Source organism: Equus przewalskii, chromosome 15 (assembly GCF_037783145.1).
Source record: "Equus przewalskii isolate Varuska chromosome 15, EquPr2, whole genome shotgun sequence".
NCBI classification, from domain to species: Eukaryota; Metazoa; Chordata; class Mammalia; order Perissodactyla; family Equidae; genus Equus; species Equus przewalskii.
In genome coordinates, this window is record NC_091845.1 from 2526986 (window position 1) to 2546254 (window position 19269).

Below are 19269 nucleotides of genomic sequence, written 5' to 3' on the forward strand. Positions count from 1 at the left end.
GGTCTGTCTGTGACCAGGCCCCACCTTCCTCCTAGGTTCCAGGCCTCCTAGTGTCTCGTCATGAGGTCCAGAGGTTGTCCTTTGAGCGTGCCCCTTGGTTCTCACTGCTCCCCAGAACAGCGTGCTTCCACCTTCTTTCACTTCCCATCATTTTTTGGACACCTGCTGCGTGCCAGGCACTGGGCTGGGAGCTGAGACGCATAGGTGAGCAAACTCTGATCAGGCCCCAGCGCAACGGGGACTCCCAGCAGCTTTCCTGCCAGGCCCATGCGCCCTTATTCCCAGCCTGGGAATCAGAGACCCTGTCTTGATCAAGAGACCAGCCTTGAGCCCTAAAACTTGGAATTACCTCCTTTTCTTGCTCTATCCCAGCCCCCAAGGAACAAGGAATTGCCAGCATGCTGAACCTTCACACACACACACACACACACACACACACACACTCACACGGGCACACCTACCTTTGACTGTTGCTGCAATTATTATTTTTTTTAAGGCAAATCATTTGGAGTCAATAACTTGGATGAAATTCTGGCTCAGCCACTTGCCAGCTGTGTGACTCTCTTCTCCATGCCTCAGTTTCCTCTTGTGTAACATAGGTCAACAACCCCAGTCTGGGAGAGTTGTGGGCATTAAATGGGACTGTGTGTACCCAGCTCACTGGCCTCTGCTGTCCCTCGAACAGGGCAGGCCATTCCCGCCTCAGGGTCTTTGTGTTTACTCCTCCCTCTGCCCAGAATGCTTTTCGCCCAGATAGCCACATGGTCCAAGGCCTCACTTGCATTCCAGTTTCTGACACACGTCACCTCCTCAGGAAGGCCTTCCAGGACCCCCTGACTTGAAAGCCCTGCTGCCCCTGCCCAGCCTCCCCTGCCGCGTCCCCGCCATGTTCCTCTCCAGCTCTGTCACCAGTCCCTCTGCTCTGCACCCCTGCTTGGCCTCTGGCTGCCGCCGCAGAAGGTCAGCTCCCCAGGGTGGCAGTCGGCCTCGCCGTTGCTGCCTCGCGGCCCGGGGCTGTGCCTGGCCCACGTGGCTGCTCAGCACAGGGTTCCTGAGCGGCATCGGATTCACAGGGCCTGACGCAGCTGTGGGCTGAGATCGCGTCAAACAAAAAATGTACTTGAGAAATACCTTTTTCCAAAAGACTGGCACTCAGTAGGCACCGGCGCCCCTCCCAGGCCCAGAAGCGCCCTCCCTCCAGGGGGCCAGCCTGGCTCCAACTTGGAGAAGCTCTGCTTCCATGAGGCTGGGACCTGCTCCCTGTGACTCCACCCTTCCCGTGGGTCCCAGGCCTGATCTCTGGGCATCACACCCATCTGCTCTCCTGGCCTGGAACAGCCCTGCAGAGACTTGGGGACAGCAGTGCCTTTCTCCAAGCTGAGTCTCCCCACTCTAGCCACCTCTCCTGGATCCTGGACCTGCCCCATGCTGCCCCTGCCCCTCTCCCAGGGCAGGGCCTGGGGCTGAGCACAAAGTGGGATCAGAAGGTCTGAACAGAAGAGCTGTCACTTCCCTGAGGGCACCTGAGACTTCTCAGGCACTTTCTCATTAACACCTTCTGGTCACACAAAGCTTATGGCCCACTGAGACCTCCAGCTCCATGCCTACCCACTGCAGACCCATCCATGTCTCCCCAGTCTGCCTTCCTTCCTCTCTTTAAGCAGAATTATTATACTCACTCCAGTTTCAAGGGCTGGGCATCTTCTTATTTCTAATTGGGGCAACAGCTCTGGGCCTGCTCTCCTCCCCACTGAGTGTGTCTGAGAACATGAAGCCTGTGACTTTTGTGGCTCTTTTAAGCCTTGGTGCCAATATTGAGGACACAATGCTGAGGACAGAGCACCGTGGCCCAGCTGTAGAGACCTCATCCAGGCTCCCAGACAAACACATGCAAGTACATCCACACAGACACCTTCGTACAACCAGTATTTATCGAGTCCTACCATCCCCACACCCTGGGCTGCGCGCTGGGGATGAGCAATTGTCCAACAGAGCACCTGTTTGGGAGGTAAGGTTACGGTCTAGTGAGGGAGCGGACTGTGCTCAAACCATCCTCCATGCTGCACAGACACTGCCAGAATGTGTGCACGGTGTCCACACGTGACCCTTGGCTCCAGTCTCCCTCACGTAGGGCACTTGGGAAGTCATGCCACAGGGTCCCAGTCCTCAGGACACCTGCCAGGGGCCCTCGCGTGTCTGCAGTCTCGTCTGCCTCCAGCGGCTCCGTGCACCTCCTCTCCCACTTGCCCCCTGCCTGCAGCCCACAGAACCGCTCAAAGGACGGCCACCAGCGCCACAGCGCAGGGGCCCACCCCGGAGCACTGCCGGCAGCTGCTGCCCTCCTGCTCCTCCTCCACGCTGGGTGGCCTCGCTTTGGCCTGCCTGGGATGTCACCACATATATCCACAACACACACATCACACCCACACACACACACACACACACACATACATACCCACATACCGCATACACACACTCCCCACACCACAGCCAGAAACATGCGTCTACCTGCAAACACGAGCCCTGCCCCTCAGTGCCAGGTGTTGCTCTAGATTCTGGGACACAGCAAGGGGCCAGGCAGGTGCAGGCCCCACCCCCTGCATCTGCAGTGTGGTTGAGGAGGCACACGTCTGTCAAGGTGTCACACAGATGAACAAATAAGGGTCATGGAGAAGCAGGTGAGGGGGCTATGAGAAAGCAGAGTAGGGTAGGTGGGGAGCTAACTCAGAACAGGGGTGTCAAGGAAGGCCTCCTTGAAGAAATGACATTTGACCAAAGGCCTGAAGAGGAGTGGACATTCGCCAGGGGGAGCAGCATGCGTGAAGGTCCTGAGGCTGCAAGGCACTTGGTGCAGTGGAGGAACAGAGAGGAGGCCAGTAGGGCTGGAGCTCAGAGACTGAGGGTGGTGGGGCGGTGAGACGAGGCAGGTGGGCAGGGACTGGGTCACAGGGCCTGGTGGGGAGGACGAGGCCTGAGATCTTAATGCTTCGACCAGGGAGAGCCATCGAGGGTTTAAGCAAGGCCGGTAGCTGATGCAGTTTGTGAATCCCTGCGGGGCCCCGGAGGCTCCCCCACCGGCCCAGAAGGCACCGCCCGGAGCCCACAAACCGCCTGCGGGACCGGCGCCGCCCGCTCCCTCCCGGACAGAGGCGCGGCTGCGGAGCTCAGGCCCGTTTATTGGCGCGGCGGGCGGGGGGCTCACTTGCCGCCCACCCGCTGGAGCTGCTCCTTGCCGTCGATGGTGACCGACGTGAGCTGGCCGTCCTCCTCCACCTCCACGCGCTCCTGCCCGTTCTCCACGATGCGCTTGGTGGTCACCTTGCGCCCGTTGACCATCTCGGTGGAGGACACCACCGACTTGAAGCGGGAGCTGCCGGCGCCCGGGCCCCCGCAGGACGCGGCCGAGGAGGCGGCGCGGCCCGAGGCGCCGCGGCCCGGGCCGTCGAAGGCCGAGAAGGCCTCCAGGAAGGCGGGGAACTCGCCGAAGCCGGCCGCCAGCACGCCGCGCAGCCCCGCGCCGCGGCCCGTGCGCTCGCCCGGCGGGCCGTCCCACAGGTCGAAGGAGAAGGGGTCGAGGCCGCCGAAGAACTCGCGGAAGATGTCCTCGGGGTTGCGGAAGGGGTAGCCCGCGCCGAAGGGGCCGCGCGCGGGGCCGCCCGCCCGCCCGCCGCCGGCGCCCGCGCGGTCGTAGAGCGAGCGCTTCTTGGCGTCGGACAGCACCTCGTAGGCCTCGGACACCTGCTTGAACTTCTTCTCGGCCTCCTCCTTGTCGTCGGGGTTCTTGTCGGGGTGCCAGCGCAGGGCCAGCTTGCGGTAGGCCTTCTTGATGTCCTCCGGGGAGGCGCTGGCCGCCACCCCCAGCACCTCGTAGTAGTTGGCCATGCGGGCGGCCGGCGGGGCTCGGCCTGGCGCGGCGCGGACTGTGCGGGCCGCCGGCTACCTGGTCATAGCCCCGGCCTCGGCACGCACGGACGGCGCCTCCGCGGAGAGGGGCGGCGAGGGGAGGGGCGCTGCCCGCGGCCGGCGGCCCGCAGAGCCGCGGCCTTTGTGACATCAGCCCCTGGGCGGGACGCAGCCCGCACGTGACGCCGGCTGCTGGCGGAGCCCCTGGGAGCCGAGGCGCGGAGCCGGGGTCAGCCACGCGAGCCAGGCCCAGCCCGCGACAAGGCCGGCAACAGCGGCCGGGGGAGGGGAGCGAGGCTTCTGGGGGGACATCCACCTAGCCCAATGGCTGTGTAGTGGGTATGGAGTGAGGGGCCCCAGGGGGTCTGGCAGGGGAGGGTGGGGGCAGCAGTTCATTCTTCTTGTGCCCCATTATCCTGTCAGACCTTCAGAGGCGAGTCCCACAAAGGCGGGGATGTTTGTCAGTTTCTAGGACGGTGCCTGGCAATCAGTAAACAATTATTGAATGAATGAGCCTCAGAGACATGCAGCAGTGTGCTCAAGGTCACACAGCAAGTCGGTGAGAGACAGGGAGGCTGTAGTAGACAGCAATTATAAGAAGCATTGCACTCAATTCTGGTAAGAAAAATGGGGATTGATAATGAGTATAGATTAGTGAGTGTGGTAAGCTGAATGGTGGCCCCCAAAAGATGTGTCCCTGTGCTAATCCTCCCAACCTGTGAGCACGATGTTATTTGGAAAAAGGGTCTTTGCAGATGTAGTTAAATTAAGGATCTCAAGATGAGATCATCCTGGCTCATCTGGGTGGGCCCCAAATCCAGTCGCAGGTGTCCTTATAAGAGACATGCTGACAGACACACTGAGAGAAGAGGAGAAGGTCATGGGAAGATGGAGGCAGAAAAGAGTGACGCAGGGCAAGGAAAGCTGACAGTCACCAGAAACCAGAAGGAGCGAGAAAGGACCCTCCCTTAGAGCCTCGGAGGGCACCCAGCTCTGCCGACACCTTGATCTGGGACTGCGACCTCCAGGACCCGGAGAGAATCCGCTTCTGTTGTTCTAAGCCCCCAGTTTGAGATAATTTGCTATGGCAGCCCTAGGCAACTAATAAGGTGAGTGAGGTAACCACAGGTTCCCAGCGTTTGCGTTTCTTTAATTCTTCTTCTAACGCTGGATCATGTTTAGAAATAGCAGTTAACAACACTGATTCACGTCTGTTCCTGCCTTCCCCTCACCCCGCGCCTGTTAAGGTGGAAAACATGCGAAGCTACCTCCTAACCTGTTTGGATCACCAAGCCTAACTGAAACAGCACTCCTCTTCTCTCCCTTCCTCCCCGCTTCGCTCCCTTCTTCCTTTCCCTAGTCCTTGTCCCTGTCTATCGCTCTCCCTCTCTCTTTCCCTTTTCCCTCAGTGCTCGTTGGTGCTAGGTCCAGGCACCTCGCAGGGGTCAGCAGCTTCTAACCAACCCCGAATGCCAAGAGGAAGGAAAGCAGAATCTGGAGACACTCTGCAAACCCAACCTAGAGTGAGCAGTGCCGCTGCCCTCACACCTTCCCAGAGCAGGAGCCGCCCTGTGCCCCACAGCCGTCCACCTGCGCAGGCTAACAGACCCAGCACGTGTGCCGGGCGAAGGAGGTGAATGGCAGGATAACTCCACCGGGTGTGGCTACCGATGGAAATGTCTGTATTTCTGTCACCAGATTTCTGTCACTGTAGTCAGAACCAGTTCTTGATGGGCTTGTCCACTGGAGCTGGAGAAGGATGCTTATGCTTCACAGTTCTCCATGACGATGGTGGCGCTGGGAGCGCTGCTGACTGCAGTGCCTGTGGCGAAAGCGACAAAAGGGGCTGTGTGTGGTGTTGGATAAGGCACCATTAATGCAGTCAAGGTGATTGAGGTAGCAGTATTGTGGAGGCAGCGGTGATGGCAGGACAGTAATTGTGGTGGTGCTAGTGGAGGTGATGGTGACACTGGTGGTGACAGTAGTAATGCGTGTGGTGGAGAGAGTAACTTGCGGTGGTGGTGGTGGTGGTGGTGGTTATGGTAACGATGGAGGGGATGGTGATTGTGAGACGGGTGGTGGTAGAGGTGGTGTTGGTGATGGTGGAGGCGTGATGGGGAGGTGATGGAAATGGCTACTAGTGGAGCTCTTGGCGTGGCTGGAGGTGGCGGTGGCGGTGGCGGTGATGAAGGCAGTGAAGTAGAAGGTGCGTGTCGTATAGCTTTGGTGCAGTAACCACCCCCACATCTCAGCAACTTCTGACAGACTGTTCTGGCCTGCTTTTCTTGTTAGCAGCCATTGGTCAGCCACTGGGGCTTCAACTCACATGTTGTCTCATTCTGGATCCCAGGCTGAGGGAGCAGCTCTGAGGATGCGAGTAAGAGCTGGTAGAAACTTGGGACGCCTCTTAAAACTTCTGCTGGGATGTGCAGTATGTCACGCTTGCTCATGTCACGTGGTCCAGGCCACTGTCAACGGGGTGGGAATGGTACTCTTTCAGGAAGGTTCTGCAAGTCTCAAGCAACAGCTGGAGAGGCACAATGCCCTTACAGGGAAGAAAGAGTGGGCTATACTGCAGGCTGCTGCAGGTGATATTGGGGTGACAGAGGTGGTGGTAATGATGGCGCCAGTAGAAACAGTGGTGGTGGCAATGGGAGTGGTGGTGGTGATGGTGGTGACGGTTAGGTGGCAGGAACTGTGACAGTAATGGAGGATGGTGGGGATGCTGAAAGTGGTGGGAATGACATGCTGGTGGCAGTGACAGAGCGCTATAGCAATGGTGCTGGTGGTGATGGTGATATATTGAGGGGGGGTGTTCTGGGTTTTCTGATGCTAACTCAGCATTACCACCACCACCTCCTATGGTCTCCTCTGCATACTAGAAAACTCTGGAAGATTTTCCAGAATCTCCTTACCCAAATGACTCCAGGTTAGAGTCTGCCAATGCAGGAGGTTTGGAAAGGAAAAAGAAAGGGGCAGCTGCCGGCAGATGACAACCAGGAGGTTTGCAGCAGCTTCTGGGCAATCTTCTGAGAAGTCCTGCTTCAGAGCTGCAGGCTTCACCTCACCCCGCGCTTATTAAGGGGAAGCTTATGGGAATATTGTGAGATTCCGGCAGCTTCCAGGCAAGCTCATGAGATCCACTCACTTTGGACCCACAGGCTGAGGCCATCAGCGGTGACTTGCTTCCCTGACCTTATTCCACCAGGTCGTCAAGTGGTTGTGGAAACGTGTATGAAATGTCTTCATACACAGCAAATAACTGTGTACATGTGATCATGGTGACGGTGACTCAGATGAAAGTGGTGGTAGTGTGGAATGTGGGCATAGTGATAATGGTGACAATGCAGATGGTAGTGATAATGGGATGTCAGAGGTGGAGATGACACCGGTGGTGGAAGAGGTAGAGGTAACGGTGAGTCTGGCTGAGGTAGACGTAGTGGTGGTGGTGGTGATGATAGAGGAGATGATGGAGGTGACGAGGAAGGTGGTGGCAATAGGGACGTTGGTTGAGGTGGAGATGCAAATCGTGGTAACGATAATAGTGATCTTGGTAATGATGGTAATAATGGCGGTCATGATAGTGGTGACATTGGTTGAGGTAAATATGGTGGTGGTGATGGTAGTGATGCTGGTGGTGGTGGTGATGGTAATGATGGGCATATTGGTGGTCATGGTAATGCAGATACTGGTTGAGGTGGAGATGGTGGTGGAGATGATGGTGGAGATGGTGTGATGATGAGGAAGGTGATATCAGAGGCAGGATGATGGTAGTAGTGATGGAAGTGGTGGTCATGGTGATGATAGTGATGGTGGTGATGCTGGTAATAGGGATGGTAATGATGGTCATAGTAATGGTGATGCTGGTTGAAGTGATGGAGGTCGTGTCAGAAGTGGGACGTGGTAGTGGTGATGGGAGTGGTGGAGTGTTAATAGTTAATAGTGATGTGATGCGATGCGATGGTGATACTGGTTGAGGTTGTGGTCACAGTGGGGTTGATGGTAATAATGATGGTGGTGATGATGGTGGAGGTAGGGATGATGGTGTGTTTATGGTGGTGGTGATGGGGTGATGTGATATTGGTGAGAGGGTTGGTGACAGTGGCATCGCTACAAGTGAAGCCTGAGGGTCCCATAAAAATGTAATCGGGAGAGCGTGTGAGTGGTTACAATAAAAGACAAGGGACCCAGGATGATGAGATGCCCAAGAATCCTACGGAGGGTTCACCCCAAACCCAAGGTCCCCTCTCTCTGCCTTGCCTGAGACTCTGATGCTGGCCTCCACTGTCCTCCAGGGAGGAACTTTTTTCTGGCCACTGTTGATTCCAGAGCCCCTCAGTAGGTTCTCTGCCCTGCTCTGAGCCCAGGCCCTCTGCTCAGCCTGAGACCCCATCCTGGGGTGGTCGGTAGGAGGCAGGTGGGCTGGGGACAGGGCTGGAGACCCCATCGTATCCCCTGGGTTCGGGGCTGTCCCAGAGCACAGAGAGCAGACCACTCAGTAGGACTCATGGTGATGGGCACAGCACGTGGAGGAGAGCCCAGCTCCTCACTGCCAAAGGCGCCTGAGGATGGAGAGCCCCCACCCCGGGTACCAGGGCTGGGGGCAAACTCCCCACAAGGAAGGCTTGGAACTTGGTGGCAGCATGCAGAGGTCATTTCCTCTGCTGCAAAGGATTCAGACTGGTGTCTTCTGAGGTCCTTAAGCTGAAAGTGTTGGTGGAGACCAGTGGGAGCAGCAGGGGCCTCTGGGTGTCTCCACAGGGCCTCATGGAGGAACAGGCATGAGCAGGCGTGAGCCGCAGCCCGGGCTGCACTCTTGCTGTTCCGTCACTTTCGCTCTCTGGGCCTCTCTGCCCTCGTTTGCCAGTCGGGTGGCAAAACTCCTTCTGTTTGGGCTTCCTCCCCTCTTAGGCCCGGCCTAAAGCCAGCCCCATGAGTCACGGCCTGGGAAGAGGAAGGTGACCAGGTGATCTTGGGAGCCTGACCCAGTGCACAGGGAGGCCCAGAGAGGGCAGAGCCCACCCAAGGTCACACAGTGGTCCCAGGAACCCCCCCAGGGCAAGCTGATGGAGGCTGATTAGGCAGCCAATTGGTATTCTGAGCAGCCAGAGGCCCTTCTCTGTCTCTGTAATTAATGGAGTGGCTTTTTAAAAGGATTCTAATCACCCCGATCCTATCTGCTTATCACTAGCGTCCCTAATTAGATGATCCTGGCAGTCACTGCTAATTCCCTGCAGCCCCGCGCAGCCCTGCCCCACCCAGGGCAGCCACCCCACCCCCACAGTCCACCCCGGCTGGCCAGATGGGCGGTTGGGGCCTTCTCTCCCCTCAGGGTCCCTGGTTCTCTAACTGCATTACCTTCAGGATGGATGGGCGACAGCGATGGATCGATGGGCCACTGGATGGACAGTGACAGGTGAGTGAAGGGACCGAATGATGGACAGCTGTAAGGGTGGATGGATGGATGGACAGGCAGACTGACAGCTTCAGTGCTTGGCGTGTCAAGTCAGACATCTCACCGTTTACTAGCTGTACGTTTTTGGTGAAGTCACCTAACGTCTCTGTGCCTCAGTTTCCTCATCCTATCTGTAAAATGGGGATAACAATAGTATCTTCCTCATAGAGTTGCTGTGAGGACAGCTTAGAACAGAGGAAGAGCTGTGTGTACTTGTTTGTTAGCACAGTGATGGCAATGTTGCTAATAGGTGGATAGGTAGGTGAGTAGATTGGTGGCTTGAAGGACAGACTGACAGATGAGTGAAAGGAAGGAGTGGTAGATGGACAGGTCTGTGGAAGAATGGGTGGACGGGCAGATGGACATACACATTGGTGGGCTGATGGGGAGCTGGTCAGGTGGTGGGTTACTAGAGAGGAGGAAGGGATGGTGAGCACTCAGTGCCAGACAGCGAGGCAAGGGAAGTGGGGGACAGCCTCTCTTCTCCAGAGATGCCAGGACGATCTCAGCTCATGTCCCAACACAGACCTGGCTCAGACCTGCTTTCCTTCCCCAGGACGTCCAGGAAAGCCTCCTGCTCAACCCTCCTAGCCACTGGTGACAAGCACCCACTGGGTCCCTGGGGTCCTTCCCTCCGATCCTGACCCAGGTAACGTCCTTCCTGGTGGTGGCCCATGTGGTCTCTGGAGGCTCAGATCTAGCCTCAAGTGGAGCTTTCCTGCCCAAACGAAGATGCATTTGTGTGACCCTCTGAGTTCCAAGGTATACCAGCCCATTCAGACGGCCGCTCTGCCCTCCCCACCGGCCATGCCCTACTCCCCAGGCCACCCCTGCCTGGAGCAACCTTGGGCCGGGCTCTGATTCCGGTTCCAACAGCTGGTCCTAAGCCTCCAGGAGGATTCAACCCCCAGAGCCTCCGCACGGACCTGTGGGCCTCTGCAGCTTCTAGGATGTGGGGCTTCCTGTGTCTTTCTGGAAAGAGTATAGAAGAAAGAAACCTGAAGTATCTTCCAGAGTCAAGGCCTGCATGCATATGCATACATTCACACCAGCGGACATCCACTCATTTATCCATCTACATATCCACCCGCCCTTCTACCCTTCCACCCATCCACCTGTCCACCCATCCACCCATCCATCCATCCATCCATCCACTTACCCATCCATCCATCTATCCATCCATGCATCCATCCGTCTACCCATTCACTCACCCATCCATCCACTTACTCATCCATCCACCCATCTATCTATCCATCCATCCACCCACTCACTCATCCATTTATCCATCCATCCCACACGTTTCTTGAGCTCCTTTCCACACACGTGCTGTGTGCCAGGTGCTGCAGGTCTGCATGCCAGTGAGCACACTAGACAGGGCCTTGCCCTCCTGGAGCTGATGTCTAGTTGGGGAGATACAAGAAACTGATAACACATGAACATTTAATATAGTGTCAGGTAGTGAGAGGTGCCATGGAGAAAACCAAAGCAGAAAGAGGGCTCAGAGCGAGGAGGCTTCCCTTTTAGACAGGATAGCCAGATAGGGTACCCAGCACCTCCACATGCATGCTCAGCACCCATGCCCCACGCATGTGTGCATCCCTTACACACATGCACACAAGCATGCACAGTCCCCCTACAAGGCCTGCAGCCCTGCTGTGCCTGGGGATTGGGGCACAGTGTCTCCAAAGGTGCCCCTGCCAGCCCCAGCTAGGGTTCAGTGGGTCAGCTGGAGCAGGGCCTGGGTGGCTTGGATGGAATTCACTATTCAGATCCACAGGTCTTTCCTGTGCTGGTCTGCATGGGGGCTGGAAGCAGGGCTGTGTCAGCTGTGTCCCCCCTGCCCCCGGCCCCAGGGAACTCCCCATCCCAGGCTGTGAGACAGGGAACAGAGACACGCAAACATGTGAACGCAGCTGCAGCAAGCATTGGAGGGAGAGGTGACACTGTCTGGGGCCTCTGAGAAGGCTGGTCAGAGGAGACCACCCCTGGCAGGCCTCACAGAGGGTGGTTCCGGCAGGGTCTGCTGGGAGGGGCAATGTTGGTCCTTAGTCTTGGCCTCACACACGGAAGGCCATGGATTTAGACACTGGGTATCCTTTCCAAATGAAGCAAGTCGCTCTCTTGGAATAAATAACATTTCAAGGTGGGAAGAAGATGTTCATCGTGCAACTGTGAGCACGTGCAGCATTTTCAGACCTCACCATCCTGGCTGTATTATGAATTAATCTCTTTCTAAACCAGTGGTTCTCAACGGGGACAATCCTCCCTCCCCAGGGGACATTTGACAATGACTGGGGACATTGTCAATTGCCATGACTCGGGGAGGTTTGCTATTTCATCTTGTAGGGTGAGCCAGGATGCTGCTAAACCTCCTACAGTGCACGGGACAGCCCTCAGCACAGAGAAGGCCCGGCTCAAGTGCCAACAGTCCTGAAGCCGAGAGCCCCGGTCCACAGCCTGCGTCATCGTTTGATGAGCTCAGCTACGTTGGATGTGTATTTGTAGTGGGCCAAAGGCATTCATCTCTTTAACGTGAACATTGAAAACACACAAGCGTTTAGTGATTTATTTAGTTTATTTTTTTAAATTTACTTATTTATTTATTTATTAATAAAGTGGAAACCGTGAAACGTGAGAGTGGTTCCACACAGATGGAACAGCGAGTGCAAAGCTTCGGTGCAATGGGAGAGCACACAGCTGTAGTCCAGTGTGCCTGGGACTGAGGAGACGGTGAGGGGCGCAGGCTGAAGAGAACCAGGGGCTGCAAGGGTCGTGCAAGCCTTAGATGCCAGCCCAAGAGCTTGGGTCGTGTCCTGGGCTGGGGAGCCCTTGGGAAGATTTGAAACGGGGGGGAGGACGTGATCAGTTGCATGTTCTAGAAAGATCCCTCCACAGCAATGCGGTTCAGTGTCATACCCAACAAACTGGCAGAAATGGAAAAGTCTGGCATTACCAGGTGTTGGCAAGGATGTGGAGGCACTGGAATTCCCATGCCCTGCTGGTGGAAACGTAAACTGGAACAACCAGTTTGGAAAATTCTTTGGCCTTAACTTGTAGGTGTGAGGGTGCCAAGGCCCTTGACTCAGTAATTCCACTTCTAGGCTTATCCCTCCAGAGAAGCCCTCACGCTTGGAAATGGGAGTAAAAACACCCAGTGCTGCTCTGTTTATAGTAGAAAATGAGAGAAGGGGCAAATATATTGTTATAGCTACACAATAGACTATTATACTGCTGGGCTGGCCCCGTGGCCGAGTGGTTAAGTTCGTGCGTTTGGCTTCTGGCAGTCCAGAGTTTCGCCGGTTCGCATCCTGGGCACAGACATGGCACTGCTCATCAAGCCATGCTGAGGCAGCATCCCACATGCCACAGCTAGAAGGACCCACAACCAAAAATGCACAACTATGTACCGGGGGACTTTGGGGAGAAAAAGGAAAAATAAAATCTTTTTTTTTTAAAAAAAAAGAATATTATACTGCAGTGAAAAAGGAATGAACAAGAACTCGTGTTAGTGTGACTGAATGTCACAAACGTGATGGTGAACAAAAAAAGTAAGTCACAGGAAAACATCTGTTATGACACCATTTATATAAAGTGTACAAACATGCAGAAGAATTTGGCCTGTGGTTTAAGGATTCGTACATATGTAGTAAAAGTATAACATGCACGGGAGTAATGAAGTCCTGGCCACCTCTGTGGTGGGAGGCATGGAGGCCACAGGCTCAGGAGGGTAATGTTTTCTTTCTTCAGCTGGGCTGAGGGGGTGTCAGAGGGACTGTAAGCTGCCTCCATTCTCCTGCCTCCGGGTGTTCGTGCCCTGGAGGGTGGGCAGGACCTGTGGCTTGTGTGTAACCAACAGCATACAGCAAAGGCGATGGGATGCCGTTCCCGCTGTGGGAGGTCCTGTTGGCTGATTCTCTCACAGTCTCTGTTGCCGGCTTTGAAGGAGCGCGCGCCGAGAACCCCACAGCTGCGACGAAATGAATTCTGCCGAAACCTGAGGGTGCTGGGAAGCAGACTGCTCTCCGGTCGAGTCTCTGATGAGAAGCCAGCCCTGGTCGACCCCTTGACTGCAGCCTTGTGGGACCCAAAGCCAAGACCCAGCTACACTGTGCCTGGGCTTCTGACCCATAAGACCAGGAGACAGTAAACGTGTGTGATTTTCAGCTAAGTGTGTGGCAATTTGTTATGCAGCCTAGAAAACTAATCCTGGGGGTACCGTGGTGTGTGTTATATTAGTAACTATATTTTTGGATATCTGAAGTATTTCATAATTGAAATGGAAAGGGTAAGAAAGATCCCCCTGGCAGAATGGACAGGCTGTGGGGCTGGATCCTGAGGCCGGGGAGGAGGGTGGTGTGACAGAACAGGTGAGGGGGTGGAGCGGGGCGTGTGAGGTGAGGATGGGTCCCAGGGGATGATGTGAGGGATGGTGTGTGTAGGAAAGACCCCTCCATCTCTGCATCCTGAGCAAAGGGAGGGCCCATCCCGCAGCCCCTGAAAGCCTGGGAAACCTGGCTCACAGCTGCACCCCCCCCCCACCCCCCCGCCATCAGCACAGCCAAGCCTGGGGGGAGGGCGGGGAGGAGGAGCAAGGGCGGCATTTTCCCAGGGTTCCCTAGGGAGCCCCAGTGTGGGCTGGGGGAGGGACAGATGGAGTGGTGGGAGGAAGCAGCTGGGTACCAAGTCTTCTCTCCAGGGAGGTGACCCTCAAGTCCAGCCTGTGTGCCAGTGGGAGAGATCCTGTCCTACCCCCTTCCATCCCTGCCCACACTGGTCCTCAGTTTCCCCAGCTGTACCGGAAGGATGACCTGTGAGGACCTTGCCTGGTTGGGGGCAGGATCGGGGGATGTGCTGAATGCACATACTAACTAGCCAGGGCGTCCTTCTGGCTGTCCCAGGGACCCTGAGAGCCTTAGGTGCTGTGGGGGCAGAGGAACAGAAAGAGCAGGCAACTTGTCCAGGGTCCCCAAATCCCCCAGTCTTCTAGGAGTGGAGGAGGGCATGAGGGCTCAGTCTGAAGCCCAGTGGGCTGAAATGCGATCTCCTTGCTGGGTAGGCTCTCCAAGGACTGAGGAGCCTCTGCCTTCCTCATATCATCCTTACAACAAGCTCTAAAGGTGGGATCTTGCTTTACTGATGAGTCAGGATTCAGAGAGGCTAAGCCACTTGCTCAAGGCTGCACAGCAAGGGAAAGGCAGGTCTGTCTGCTCCACAGTCAGGCCTGAGTGACATTGGTGGGGACTGAGGAGGCCCCGAGGGGCCCAAGGGAGGCAGACTCAGATAAGGCTTTCCCTAGGATCCTTGACTGGGGTTTTGAAGGATAAAGAGAGTTCTCCAGGCAGATCTGAAGTGGAGAATACCCCAAGGGAGCGAGACCAGTCAGGGACAAGATAGAGAAAACAGGTTTTTGTTAATGATTCTTTATTTTTTACATTACATAGTCATGACACATTAAAATAATAGCACAAGTGTATAAAGTGAAATGTTCTCTCTTCCACCCTCAATCTGTCACACTTCCTGGAACTAACAGCTATTATTCATTAGGTATATATCTTCCCAGATATTTTTCTATATTTACGCAAATATTTTTAAAACAACAAAAAAAGCCGTGCTTTATACATTGTTCACAATTTGCTTTTTTCAAAAATCTGCACTTGTGCTTTTCTTGCCCTGGTGTTTCTAGGAGGTGCGCCTGCGGAGGGCTCCCCGGGCCAGAGAGCAGTGGTGTCTGGGTCAACATTCCCACCAATGGCCCCCAGGCCTCTTGTGCACGTCTGCGAGCCTTTCCTATTGTTGCTAGAGGAGAGGTAGGAGGGGCCTCCATGTTTAATTTGCATGTATTTAGTCACTCCTGAGGCTGAGCGCCTGTCCTGTCTGAACGTTTCCCCTGCCATTTACTTACACTTCTATTGGGAAGGACGCCTCTGTGTAGCCTTTGCCTGGCTTTGTCTTTTTGTGGGTGGGCAGGGTGTATTTATATTATTTGTTGCATTTTTGTATTTTGAGTTTGTTGGTACTTTGCAAAATTACCTGCCATTCTGCAAAGATTATTTTACTATATTAATCTTTTTTTTTTGTGGTGAGGAAGATTGGCCCTGAACTAACATCTGTGCCAGTCTTCCTTTATTTTGTACGTGGGACACTGCCACAGTGTGGCTGACAGGTGGCGTAGGTCCGCGCCCAGGATCCGAACCTGAGAACCCCGGGCCACTGAAGTGGAGCACATGAACTTAACCACTATGCCACTGGGCTGGCCCCCAATGATATTAATCTTATCATTAAAGTTATTAAATCTCTTTACGGACTATTTGGAAAATGGGGAAGAAAAGAAGGAAAAATCATTTGTCACGTTTGTTAACAATTGGTGAAAATTCTTTCCACCTCCATGCTGTAATTACTGTTGTCGTCGTGTTACACGTTTCTGTTCTGTGACCCAGCTCTAAGAGCGTAACTTTCAGGAGGCATTTAAAGGCTTTCTAGTGGATGTCCTATAATTCTCACACCTCCCTCCCTTTTTTATTGTGGTAAAATACGCATAACATAAAATTGACAGTCTTAACCATTTCTAAGTGTACAGCTCAGTGGCATTGAGCACATTCGCTTTCTGTGCAGCCATCACCACCATGCACCTCCAGAACTTTTCCATCTTCCCACACTGCAGCTCTGTCCCCATGAAACACCAACTCCCCAGCCCCTCTCCCAGCCCCTGGCAGCCCCCATTCTACTTTCTGTCTCCACAGATTTGGCTGCTCTGGGTACCTCATGAAAGTGGAATCAGGGGGCTGGCCCCAAGGGCAAGTGGTTAAGTTCATGCACTCTGCTTCAGCGGCCCAGGGTTTCATTGGTTCGGATTCTGGGGGCAGACCTAGCACCGCTCATCAGGCCATGCTGAGGTGGCGTCCCACATGCCACAACCAGACGGACCCACACCTAGAATATACAATTATGCACTGGGGGGCTTTGGGGAGAAGAAAAAAAAGAGAAGAAAAGATTGGCAATGGATGTTAGCTCAGGGCCAATTTAAAAATAAAAAAAGTGGAATCATACACTATTTGTCCTTTTGTGATTGGTTTATATCGTTTAGCATAATGTTCTCAAGGTGCATGCATGTTGTAGCCGGCGTCAGAATTTCCTTCCTTTCTAAGGCTGAATCATATTCCGTTATATGTACAGACCACGGTTTGTCTGTCCATTCACCTCTCGATGGGCACTTGGGTTGCCTCCATCTCGTGGCTGCTGTGACTGATGCTGCCGTGAACATGGTGTACAAATGTCTGTTCGAGTCCCTGCTTTCGACTCTTTTGGGGGTATACTCTCATCACGTCCTTTTGTTGAGCGTTTAGGTTGTATCCAGTCTCGGTTTTATAATCACGTCCCAAACATCTCTGTGTCAGAGCTTCTTGCAACAGCTGTTTGCATCGTGACTCTACATTCGAGTCTTGGAACTGGAGTGGTCTCAGAGCTTGTTCCACAAGCTCTATCCCAGACCGCCCGACTGCTCCCCCGTGGCTGCGGAGCCTGGCGCCTCGCGTGGCAATAACTTTTCTTTTCCCTCTTTGGTTCCTAGAAAGGCTGAAGTTAACCTTGAGGTTTGCAGTGTCCCTCTGCCAGTTTCTCTGTGGGGGAACCAACCTCGGGGATCCAGCAGAGTAGGTTGCAATGGTTGGCTTCAGGACTAACTCCTTAATAAATCTTGAATGTGTCATAGGATGTACTGATGATATCAGGACTCAAAGTCAGTGTCCCCAAGACCCAGGCAGGCATAGGTATGAGGGGCCAGGTAGAGACGGAGGCAGGACTTCATGAGGAAAGAGATGCAGAGATGGCCCTGCAGACACACGGGGCCAGAACTTTTGCCAAATTTTAAGTGAATCCTGTAATTTAAAATCATTTGCAACTCTTTCATAGTTTTGCAAAACATCATGCAGCCCAAACAAAACTTGTCTGCTGGCTGGATAAGGCCACATGCTGCCGGGTTTAGATCTCTGAGTAGGTGTTCACCTAGCAAGATGCTAACCAGCAGTGGTGCACTCCACTTGATTGAATAGCCCTCCACCCTTGCATTGATTCAAGATGGCTCCTTTATCACCTGTTATCTTGTCAATAATAAGATCTGTTTCAGGCGTACTGAGTCTGAGTCATTGATCTGCTTATTCTTACAGCAGAACCACAATGTTTGAATGATTGTGATCATAGAATCTTGCTTAATATTGGAAAGCATTACACACACACACACTCCTCGCTCTATTTTCCCCAATTTTCTGACTTGTTCTCTGGTATTGTTAGTTTTTCCAGATAATGTTTGGGACCATTTTATCATTTTGCCTAAAAAAAAACCCAAAACAAAAAAACCACCCAGTGGACTTTTGCTCTCCTGTCTAGTATTATAAACTTGTACAGTATCAGCCCGCTGGCTTCAGGAGCGTCTCACGCTGTTTGTCTTCTTTCCCGCCTTGCCCCGGGTGAGTTTGTCCTTCCGTTCCCTCAGGGGGATGGCAGGCATTCCTCCCCAGTCTTATTCCCCTGGGGCAGTGTCCATCCTGTGGCCCGGGGACCAGGAGGGCTGTTCTCTTCTCTACTCCCAGCAGCGGGTCACCAGGAGGCAGGAGGGACTTCTGAAGGACGGAGCTGGTCTCCAAGAATTACAAAGGGGGTTTGGTTTCTTCCTACAGAAAATGAAAGAAGTCAGGGCTCTGGAAGTGTCCTAGCAGAAGGCAGGGAGGAAGGGGCCTGGGCCAGCCAGCCCCACCTGGGTGCAAACAGATGGAACAAAGGCGCTCCCACCCCAGGCGTCCTGGCGCCAGGCCCCGCAGAATCCGAAAGGCGCCGTCACCCTGCTAACAAGGCCTCTGGCGGCAGCGCTGGGCCTGCCTGCCTGCCTGCCCTGCCCGGGAGCTTTAAGGCCACAAAATCGAAATTGTTCGCCCTCTCAATGTCTCTGGGCAGTGGGAGTCGTCGTTAGGAGCTGCTGGTTTGTGGAGGAGGGAACAGAAGCTGTGGGAGGAGCCCGGAGCTTGGTTCTGCTGCTCAGAAGTGAGTTGCTAGGACTTGAACCTAGGGCCCCACAGGGCCAGCATGCTTCCCGCCTCCACACCGTCCCCACCACCACAGCCTGGCCAGCTGCGGCCGCGCCTGTCAGAAACAACCCCTGCCTCCCCGAGTTCCCTGGCAGCGGAGAGCTCTCATTCACCAGAGCCAGATCTTTGTATTTTATCCACCCCCTGGCACCAAGCACAGAGGGGCTCAGTAAACGTCTGCGAGATGACAGACGAATCTGTCAGGCTGACGTTTGCGAAGCACCTACCACAGGCCTGCAAGAAGCCATGGGGACTCAAGAGTGACAAGACAGACACAGTCCCCACTCTCTTGGACCTGACACTGCAAGGAGAGGAGCCACACATCTGCTTGTTTCTTGCTGTTGCCCCTGGTGCCCTCCACAGGGCCTGACACTGGGCCCGCCAAAAATGTGGGTTGGCAGAGGGAAGGCAGTAAGAGCAGGGGAGTACCAGAGAACACGGGGGCCTCTTTCAGTGCTCATTCCAGGCTCTGGGTTCTGGCCTCCAGGTCCTGAGCCACAGTGCAGGCTCTGGGCTCCATGTCCTGGGTCCTCAGTTCTGGGTTCTGAGCTCCAAGCTCTAGGATTCGGGGGTCCACACTCAGGGTGCCTGGCCCCATGCTCTGAGATCTGGTTTCTGAGGTCCAGGTTCTGGGCCCCAGTCTCAGTTCGTGGATGTGGGTTCTGGATTCTGAGCTCCAAGGCCTAAGTTCTGGATTCGGGGGTACGGGCTCTGTGTTCTGGTTCTGAGTTCTGGTGTACAGACTGTAGACTCAAAGCTCTGGACTCCAGGTTCTGGTTCTGGGCTCTGGATTTGGGGCCAGGCAAGTAGGACGGTTTGCCAGAGGCCAGGTAG

General features: G+C 54.6%; 1 protein-coding gene and 1 long non-coding RNA gene across 5 annotated transcripts; one reads left to right on the top strand and one right to left on the bottom strand.

The window, feature by feature from the left end:
• Positions 1–1913: 1913 nt before the first annotated feature.
• Positions 1914–4043, bottom strand: DNAJB8 (DnaJ heat shock protein family (Hsp40) member B8). The gene has a single exon (XM_070576452.1). The coding sequence runs from the start codon at positions 3880–3882 to the stop codon at positions 3199–3201; it is 684 nt and encodes a 227-aa protein (XP_070432553.1). The 5' UTR covers positions 3883–4043; the 3' UTR covers positions 1914–3198.
• Positions 4044–4078: 35 nt separating this feature from the next.
• LOC103567562 (uncharacterized) lies at positions 4079–11988 on the top strand. Of its 4 annotated transcripts, none has more exons than XR_011527317.1 (7): positions 4085–4242; positions 4369–4521; positions 4725–5012; positions 5264–5536; positions 9268–9319; positions 9915–10007; positions 11705–11988. It is a non-coding gene; the product is annotated as an uncharacterized lncRNA (long non-coding RNA). The 4 variants fall into 4 exon arrangements; XR_011527315.1 differs by having other exon boundaries at positions 4101–4242; positions 9236–9319; XR_011527314.1 differs by lacking the exon at positions 4369–4521 and having other exon boundaries at positions 4079–4242; positions 9236–9319.
• The last annotated feature ends 7281 nt before the right edge of the window (positions 11989–19269 follow it).

What these genes read in the sequence shown, in the direction of transcription:
- DNAJB8 (XM_070576452.1), bottom strand. Translation starts at nt 3,882, where the DNA reads ATGGCCAACTACTACGAGGTGCTGGGGGTGGCGGCCAGCGCCTCCCCG.